The sequence below is a fragment of the Cryptomeria japonica genome, chromosome 3, assembly GCF_030272615.1.
Source record: "Cryptomeria japonica chromosome 3, Sugi_1.0, whole genome shotgun sequence".
Classification (NCBI taxonomy): Eukaryota; Viridiplantae; Streptophyta; class Pinopsida; order Cupressales; family Cupressaceae; genus Cryptomeria; species Cryptomeria japonica.
Genome location: NC_081407.1, coordinates 839,487,660 through 839,497,906, shown reverse-complemented (window position 1 = coordinate 839,497,906; position 10,247 = coordinate 839,487,660). Strand labels below are relative to the sequence as shown.

Genomic DNA, 10,247 nt, shown 5'->3' with positions numbered 1-10,247 from the left:
TTTTCCTCCAATTACATTTTTGTCATCTGGACGAGGAACAAGTTCCCATGTTTTATTTTTCTCAATTTGATTAATTTCATCTTTCATTGCATTTAACCAGGATTGATCATTTAGGGCTTCAGAAACATTTTGTGGTTCAAAATCTGTTAAAAGACAAAAGTGCTTAGCCATCTGAGCTTGTTCTATTTGTTTTGCCTTTCTACGAGTTATTATACCAGCATCTTTATCACCAATCACAAGTGTTTCAGGATGTCGTTTAGCAATTATCTTGGAAGGTGTTTTCTGAGGTATATCTTCCTTAAAGTTAGGAACTTCCTCTTGGTTACTTGAGCTAGTTTCATCTTCTTTGGTCATGACTAGTTCCTTTGATGTTGAGGCATTGCCAACTTCTAAATTAGATTCCTCATCATCATTTTGAATCTGATTTTTCATCACATTCTGATTTTCATTGAAAACTACATTAACAGATTCAACAATTTTATTCAAGCATTTATTAAAACACTTGTATGCTTTGTTGTTTGAAGAATAACCTAAAAAAATTCCTTCATCAGATTTAGCATGAAAGCTATCAAGATTTTCAAAATCATTCTTGATAAAACACTGACAACCAAAGATTCTAAAATGCTTGACAGATGTTGTTTTTCCATACCATAGTTCATAAGGAGTGCAAGTTGTTCTTATTCTGATTTGTACTCTATTTAAAATATATACAGCTGTATGAACAGCTTCTTTCCAATATTTATCAGACAGATTAGATTCATTAAGCATAGTTCTTGCCATTTCTTTTATAGTTCTGTTTTTTCTTTCAACTACCCCATTTTGTTGGGGAGTCCGAGCAGCAAAGTACTGTCTTTTAATCCCATGATTTTCGCAATACTCAACAAAATCTTGAGAAGTGAACTCACCTCCCTTATCTGATCTTAGGCATTTTAGTTTCAAATCATACTCTTTTTCAACCATTTTTCTAAATATTTTAAACCTAACAAAAGCCTCTGACTTATGCTTGAGAAAAGTTACCCATACCATTCTGGTGTAGTAATCTATGAACAACATAAAATATTTTTCACCATTCAGTGACTATTTTCGTAGGACCACACAAATCTGTGTGAACTAATTCTAGTGGCCTTGAGGATAGAAACTCCTTAGATTTGAAAGATGACTTAGTTTGTTTGCCTTTTACACATTCACTGCAAATAGAGTTTGTAGGCCTACTGATCAGAGGTAGACCTCGAACATTTTTATTTTTGCTGATTCTGACCATATTATCAAAATTAACATGACCAAATCTCCTATTCCATAACCAATTTTCATCTATATAACTCATAAGACACATGCCTGCACTTTGTTCTTGATATTTGGAGTCTGACAAATGATACAAATTACCATGTGTTCTGAAACCATTTGCAATTATTTTCCCTAACTTTTCTTTAATCACACATCCGTAAGAATTAAAAACAACTTGACGTCCACTATCACAAATCTAACTAATGCTTAGCAAGTTATACTTTAATCCTTCAACATAATAGACATCATTTATAGGATTGTCTTTGTTTATCATGACTGTTCCCATTCCAGTAATGTATAGACCTGTATTATCACCAAATTTAACAAAACCTCCTGGATGATTTTCTAAGGCTGAAAACTTGTTTTTGTCTCCTGTCATATGATGAGAACATCCGCTATCCAAAACCGAAATAGAAGAATTGGTAGATATTAGAGCTGTTTGAACAAGCATAGATTGTTCAAGTTTTGGTCTCCACATTTTTGCAGGTTTTTGTAACTTTTTACAGTACTTAGAAGTGTGACCATATTGATAACATGTAAAACATCTTATGTCTCTGACAAAACCAAAAGACTGTTTATGACCAAAAATAGAAGCTCTAGCAAATCTGCAAGTATTTACTTTATGCCCAAACAGATTACAAAAACGACAATAGCCATGGAAAAATCTGTTATTTGGAAACTGATTTTTGTTTGCTATTACAGAATTCTGATGTGGCATTTCTCCTTTTTCAGTAGAATGTTGTTGTTTTTCAAGAGTGTATACTTGTTTTTGTAGAGTACTAATTTTTTGTTCTTTTCTTTCAATAAGACTTCTCTAAGTTTCAATAACCTTGTTTGCATTTACTATATCAAGTTGTAAGATCTGATTGGAATCTTCATAATAAATTACAAGTTTCTTAAATCTTTTTACTTCTTGAAGAGCACAAAGAAGTTGTTCTTCGAGATTTACATCTTCTATTTCAACTTCAGAATCTGATTCAGATTTTACTGCAACTGGGTTTTCAAATTCAACTTTGGTCATGAATAGTGTTTCACAACCATCAACATTTGACTCATCAGATTCGTCTTCAGTCTCTTCTTTTGACATAAGACTCTTCTTTTTAAAATTGTTCAACCTTTTATTAGGATTCCAAGGTTTTTTAAATGATTTTTCAGATTTATCTTCATCTTTACTTAGATCTAAATACGAACATTTTGCTGCAAAGTGACCGGTTTTACCACAGCCAAAACATTTAAACTTTCCTTGAAACTTCTTCCTAAGTTTCCTAACCAATAAAGTTTCCAAAACATCAGATAATTCAGACTCACTCTCTTCCTGTTTCTCAATTTTAAAAGCTGTTTCCTTAGACGTAGAAGGGGCATTACCAATTCTCATCTCATAAGCAGTAAGAGTACTTTGAAGCTGATGCACAGTCATTTTAGAGAAATTTTTCTTCTCTTCAAGAGCAGATATTTTAGTTTCAAATTTTGGTAATAATGTTCTAATTACTTTTGCAACCACATCATGTTCATCAATTTCTTCACCAAGACCTTTTCGAGCATTTACAACTTCATCAATACGAAGAAAATAACTTGCCACTGTCTCATCATTATTCATTTTCAAATCATCAAACTGAGTTTTTAACGTAATCAATTTTGATTCTTTAACCTTTTCATTACCTTGATAAATGGATTCAAGATTTTTCCATACCTCATTGGCTGATTTGAAGTACATTACTTTAACAAATACTTCTTTTGATAACCCACAAAGAATTGCAAAGCGAGCTCTCTTATCCAGTTCATATTTCATCATTTCATCTGCATCAGTAGGTACAATAGATGGTACATCATACTTGTTAGAAACAACTTCCCACATTCTGACATCCAGAGAATGAATAAATGCTTCCATTCTAACTTGCCAAAAAATGTAATCTGTGCCATCAAATAAAGGAGCTCTAGTGAGCGAGGCACCTTCAGCTTGTGACATGATAACTTCCAAATAACCAGGATCAATCCTAGGACAAACCTATGAGGACCGTATGCTCTGATACCAATTGTTGGAAGTAACAAGTACTTTGAGAGGGGGAGGGGGTGAATCAGAGTACACTAAATCATTAAACTCAAAAGAACAAATACTAAGATGGCCACAAAAAAAAATTGAAAACTAAGAGTCCATTTGAAAAGCTTGCATCAACATGTGACTGTGAAAAGAGCTTAAGAGAACATGAAATTAGTGTATCAGAGAAGTAAACATAATTGAGAAACCAACACAATAACACAGTTTTTGTGCTGAGTGAAAACCTCGAAATCCAACTAGATTTCATCATAGGGGAAAAACACTCCAATCCTTTTATTAATCTTAACCACCAACCAATACATCCAATTTAGCAGCCCTGCTGCAAGGAGCTTCAACCCCTACCCTTTTCAATAGTTTTTGAGTGGATTCATGATGACATATTTTCAATCTATTCTGAAACTGTTGTATCATGAACCTTTATTACAACACAAAAATATGATATCCACTGAGTCCACCAACAACAGAGATCTCAAAATATATAATACAACTTTTCTTTTCTTTCCATCAAAAACCAATGTTCACTTGCTTCTCCTACATTTACATATATATATCCCTATCTTTTGAAAGAGACACATACATGTAAATGTACCCGAAGCATTAACAGAATCAGACAGTTAACCACTGCCAAAAAAAAACTGATTTTGATTTCATTTAACAGACCACAACCCATGTAAGGTTTTTTTTTTTTTAATTAAATATCAACTTCTCAATAACTCTTATCCAACTGGAGGGAGAATGATAAGATCTTCTAAAGAAACCCTCGTATAGGGTAACCAACTGAACAGTCGTTAAAACTGGTTTAATAAGTCTCGAAAATAATTTCCGAAAAATCCTGTAAAAACACTTGATATAATCATAGTAACAAACCCATAAAGGGTTAACAAGAATCTTCAACATGATTTCACTAACTACCTTTGAAACTGTAACTAAGCTTTACAACGCCGGAAGATAAGGGGAGAACAAATAGTTATCTGCAACTAAACCAAAGAAGAAAACACTTGCCTCATATTTCCTTTCGACATTCATCATTTCTCTTCAAAAATAAGTTTACTGTGCATACCTGTGATTAAAATGAACGGTAAGATTACCAGCAGCGAGCATGATCAGAGATCTAACCGAAACAGTATGCATTATTGTTAGGAAGCCCATCAATGCCCAGAGAAAAACCGAGAGCAAGAGATAGAAGAAACCCATTATCATCAAAAACATTCTCCCAGTTCCAAATCACCGAGCAAGTGCAGCTGAGAGTGGTAAAACAACACGGGCTTCAACGAACTAGTGCTTTCGAAATATCCCAAAACATAATAGATTCCTTTTTGACATCCGGAAGGAACTCATAATGCCAGCCACGTGAGTAAACTGACTCAAAACAAACTCAACCATAATACAAACGTGAGTTAAAGACTGTAGTGATTAACATGACGTGGCAAATAAAAACCCATATGCTATCATCGAATATGCCTTGTCATCAAGGACAAATAGAAAGGTCAACAGCATCTTATTGGGCTCTATTGATAAGTGCAAAATTCAACAAGAGAGAACGCACGACATTTGATGTGTATGCCAGTGCATTGTAGGGGTTGTTCGTCAGTGCGTTGCAGGGGCAGTTCACTCCACATTCTTTATTCTCCTCACTTTTAATACCTAATAACGACAAAATAGAACAAGTGTCACCCGACCTAGTAATTACAAATAGAACAAGTGTCACTACAATGCACATATTTTTCTTCCTTCAAAGGCATATAATGTGCTCAGTTTTCACACAATCCAAACCGACTACAGAGGATTTCGGGTTTTTATTTTAAATAAGAGAAAAAAGAAAAGAGGGGAGCTTTCTTGGTCGTTTCCAATTCCATGATTTTTCTTACTTTGTTGTGTCGTGGGTTTTTGTTGACAGTTGTTTTACATGTAAATGCAATGTGGTCCCTTAAAATATAGGACAGGTATTCATGAGGAAGTGGTCTTGATTCACCACTTAATAGTGCTTCGGACTCATCGAAAGACTTGGTAATGGAGGCATTAGTGAACTCAGCCAAACCTAAAGAAAACAATGGTGCTGATGGATCATCCCAGAAAAACTTTCTAGATGTTTCTCACTGTGATATTTGAACCAGGGGACCGTAGAATGAGGTGAGGGTGATTCGTACACAGTTGATTAATGCATATTCACACATCTTATAATCCTTCCATGTCCATCTCTGAGTAAATACATTAATGACTATTATTAGATTTCAATCCTTATAAGATGCAACACAACTCCGTGATGATGAGCTATTATTCTGTACCTATTTTTCAAAGTGTATATTGAATAGTTATGATTCATATGTAGACATGTGTGCTAAACAAGAGCATATTCTCGCATGCTTTGTATGAGGATTCATATATAGTAAGATAAAGTGCTCTATATTGTAGTTAATACTGGACGCGATTTAAAGATGTTGAGGTTTAATGAAGTAATAAGGTACTCACTCTAGCAGAGATATGCCGGATAACAAGATTACATCAAGTTTTAATTATTTCTATATGTAGGTAAATTTCTTTTAAATTTCCTTTTTTCTTTGATGACATTTATGGTTGTAGCTTTCACTATATAAATATTTGGAGCTTAATTTTTTCCACAGTGTATAGTAGATAAAACTCATTGACACTGGCTTGAGAAATGAACTATAGCTCTTTGTAATGGGTTTTACAGTTGCTTATTTCACACTAACGCACACCTAAATGTTTTGAGAATTTTGTAGTAACTTTCAATTTTATGTAGAAGTGTGGTGATTGTTAAGCCTGACAATTGATTTATTGTTTTTTCTGTGTTAATGGACAGATAACATTCTTGCAAAGTATCAGCCTCCAATCATAGATGGACAAAGTACACTAGGTGCCTCTCAGAAGCGTGAACTAGCCTCAACAGCTATCAATGGCGGGCAACTCAGTAAGGAAGAAATGGAACGTGGGACAAAGTTACACAGTGAGTACAGGTGATGGAAATTATTTTTTTTCTTGTTTGTTTGGTAGACTTTTTGCACTGGCACTCAAGTTGACAGTCTTTGATCTGCAAGAATTGATTTTAAACTTCTTAATGTACAAATTTCATTTCTCTTACATGTTATCACATATACACTCAATTTAATTGATTCATATTGAGGTGGGAGAAGAGCTATATGCATATTTACACAAAGTTCATTCATTTGTGTATTCCCATTTTTGCATTTATTTTTGTGGATGGTGTGAACTAGTAATTAAAATTTGTGAAGAATACCACCTTCTTCTTTCGCAATGGGCAGGCTCTAGTAAAATTTCATCTTATGTTTTGGCCTAAATGGATTTTGCTTGGTACATTTTAGCCATGCAAATGTTTCATTTTCTCAAGCTTTGCAATGATCCCTAGTTCCTCAGTATCTCATATTCTGATTAAAAACTTCCAAGAAACATAATCCAAACTGTCTGAAATGTGGCATGCACGCCCTAATGAACATGCAGTTCAGTATTGATGGATTTTGAGGAGGAGTCTGTTCATTGAGATTTTGGAGATGATGACGTTAGGCTACAAAATTGACATATAAAATAAATGAGATTTTATGAAGTGTATTGCAGATTAACAATGGACATTATTTAATAATCAGAGATAGATTGCAGAAACTCTTTCTTAGCTACTCTGAAATTTAGTGTCCATCATAAAGAAACTTGGTATTATTTAAAAAAACAAATCAATTACAAAAGAGTTTGCAAAACATTATTTAAATAACACCGAAAAAACATTATTTAAATGGCACAAAAAACTTTTTGGAATTCACAGAGTCTAAAACTAAGCATTCACTGCATAAAAAATAGCGAAAACTAATAATAACTTATTTTCTTTCAAAACTGCCCTGTCATATATTGCAGGAACTACGCTGCAATGCAACTCTTGTTATTTTGAGTCACTTAATTTTTCTTTCTTTGTATATGAATGAGGTGATTAGAGGACTTACAAACTTTCATGTTTGAAATAAATATGTTGAATAGGTTTACAAATTTTCCTTTTAGCTATTAAATAATGTAGGCAATCTAAAATTTAAGTGAAGTAAGAAAAGATAATATATTTGACAATAATTTTCTAATGAGATTTAAGGAATGTATTGTATGAAAAATTAAATCTAGAGGATACCTCTTTATGATAGTGGAAGGTGAAGAGAAGCATGAAGATGAATTGAGAATAATTTTCAAGTGTGTTTCAAGTAGTGGGATATAATCAATTAGTGTGCTTCAAGGTTTCTTTCTTTTTGTATAAAGGATAAATGATTATGTAGGTTCAAAATTTTCTTATACAATCATGGATTCCAAAAGAAGTAAGGAAATCTACAAAATACAATGAAAACACAATTTTTTGGGGTTCATACAAATTTACTCTTACACCACCAGATGATCCTCCATCAGAAGCATTTATTTACTATTAATCAAGAGGCTCTTGAAGGTTGGAGTTATGTTAAAGCTTATTTTCAAGATTATGAAAGGATCATTAGATATAAATGCAATTAAGAGACTCTTGGATCTTTGAACCAATAGCTTCGATAAATTTGTAATCTAGGTTCAAGATTGATAGATTAAGTCCAAACTTAGTAGTTTCAAGATTTTTCCCATTTTTTCTTTTTGAAGTAGAAATAATATAATTATAAATTATTTAATTAACTAAAATAATTCCAACAAATTTAATGTGTTCTTTCAATTAAAGATAACACCATCATCATGTGGCATGGCAAGCCCTACAACTCCTAGTAGATGCCATATCTTTTATGCCCATAATTCTTTTTAGTTATCTATGCAAAAATATAATTTAAGGATGAAGCGATTCCTCTTAATCAATTTGAATTTCTCATTGATGAATCAAGGAGAAATTTTGGAGTTAGATAAGTGTTTATATTCTAATATTAACAACTGTTCCTTTTAAACATTCTATAGATTATGTCATGGTAACTCATATCCAAGCCGTATCTGGCTAAACTTCGGTAGGCATTGTCGATCTGATTCTGCATTTCAGGCATGAGGTTCGACCCATCTACATCTTCGTATTGAGTTAATTATGAGTCATTTTATTTGAAATGACAATGAGTTCAGTATGAACCATTTTTACTTGATAATAGAATAAACAAAGGAGCTCGTATGAGAGTGTTGTCTCTATTCTTGATTATGCATGGATTAAATGATGAGCTTGAAACATTAAACATGTAAATGCATTCATTGGTGAATTCTTTAAAGCGTACCCAATTCATCGTACTGTTGTTGAATGATCTGAGTGTTGATAATCAACATATGTTTGAAGCATGGATTTCCTATTTGAAGCTGTGAATGTAATCTATCATGATTCGAATGTATGTTTTCTTAGGAAATTATCTTAATGGAATCTAAAGGGAATCTTGTGTAACCTTATAAAAAAATTTAGATATATTAATACCAAGTGAAGAAAGAAAGTCAAAAGTGTAACATGTTTATTGTTTTTAGCAAGTAGCATATGAAATTGAACTAAGTTCCAAGATAATATATTATTGGATGGATCATTGATTGGGTCAATTCAAGGGGAAATATTCATGGTAGTTGTTTCATTATTTTTAATTTTTATTCTTTCCATTTTGCTTCATCATGGAATAATATTTGGTTCCAATACTAAAGCTTTACAACCATCTTAAATGGAAATACAAAGTGAACAAATTGAATAGTTATGGAGAAGTCATTAATTAGTTATGGGAATAGTCTAAGAAGGAGAAGCCCATGTGTACATTGCAAGGAGATTTGACATGAAGAAAATTATTGTTATAAGAACATCATTGATTAATTGGAACATCTTCTTGATAGGAAAAAAATATTTTGGTTAGTTATCATGTTTGGAGTTTTCATAGGGAGCTCTATGTTTATTGGAATTATATTGTTGGAAAGTACATTTCTTGAGTTTAGTTGGGCATCATCCACCTCAATCATATATGTTAGGTGTTGGAATATTTTATTATTGTATGCTAGCTAAACTGATTTATTATTTTGGTTAGGCATACTTTGGGTAGGTATTTGTGTGGCTCTAGGTGTTTTATGAGTAGTATATTTGAAATAGGAGATGACAATTATTGTGGATGTTCTGGCTATTAATTGAAGCTAGTGTTAGGGTTAAACCATGACTAGTTTATCCTCTATCATTACTGTCATGTATTAGGTGGTTCTTTCCACTACTAGTTGTGGACTTGTAATTTACTTACATATTATTCCCATGCTCTCTATTGAGAAATGGAATTATGGGCTGACATTGGCTTTTATTAGGCTTACAATGGCATATAGTTTAATGTGCATTGTACATGTTGCTAGAATTTACAAATGAATTAGAATGTGAAGCATTATAGGAAAAGGTATACTGAGGCATACATTATCTTGAAAGCCCTCATCTCACTTATGCAACATAAAAAACAGGCCCATCTTCATCATTTATTGATTTGAAATCTTGCTTCTCTTTGATTTCTTCTATAATGATAGGTAAACATTTGCACTTATAATTAGCTTTTCTTGGATAATGTGACAAACAATTGGTTAATGACACATCAACTTATTGTTTCCTTCTTTTATTTGGTATTTATAGTTTGGTTTCCATGCGATTGATGATATAAATTAATTCATATCCTTGAGTAAAGTCATTAATAATTACTCTAAAAAATTATGCAATAGTTTTTGTTGAAGGTATATCTTTGTCACTATAAGTCCTCTTCATGGTGGAATTTCAGTAATTCCTATAAATAGTATAGATGTCATTGAATGGAAATTATGATATCTCACCCCCTTCAATGAATTCTAAGGCATGTATACATTCATCATTAACTCCTCTAATGAATATATGTTTAAAACACTTAGGGGATGATTATTTTTTCTTGGATTCCTATAAATACAATAGAAATAT

General features: G+C 32.5%; 1 protein-coding gene across 1 annotated transcript; it reads right to left on the bottom strand.

Annotated features, from left to right (window-relative positions):
• Positions 1 to 2,098: 2,098 nt before the first annotated feature.
• Positions 2,099 to 3,172, bottom strand: LOC131874400 (uncharacterized). The gene is made up of 2 exons (XM_059217754.1): positions 2,975 to 3,172; positions 2,099 to 2,896 (listed from the first exon to the last, which is right to left on the bottom strand). Exons 1-2 carry the CDS (start codon positions 3,170 to 3,172, stop codon positions 2,099 to 2,101), a joined length of 996 nt encoding a protein of 331 aa, XP_059073737.1.
• Positions 3,173 to 10,247: the final 7,075 nt, after the last annotated feature.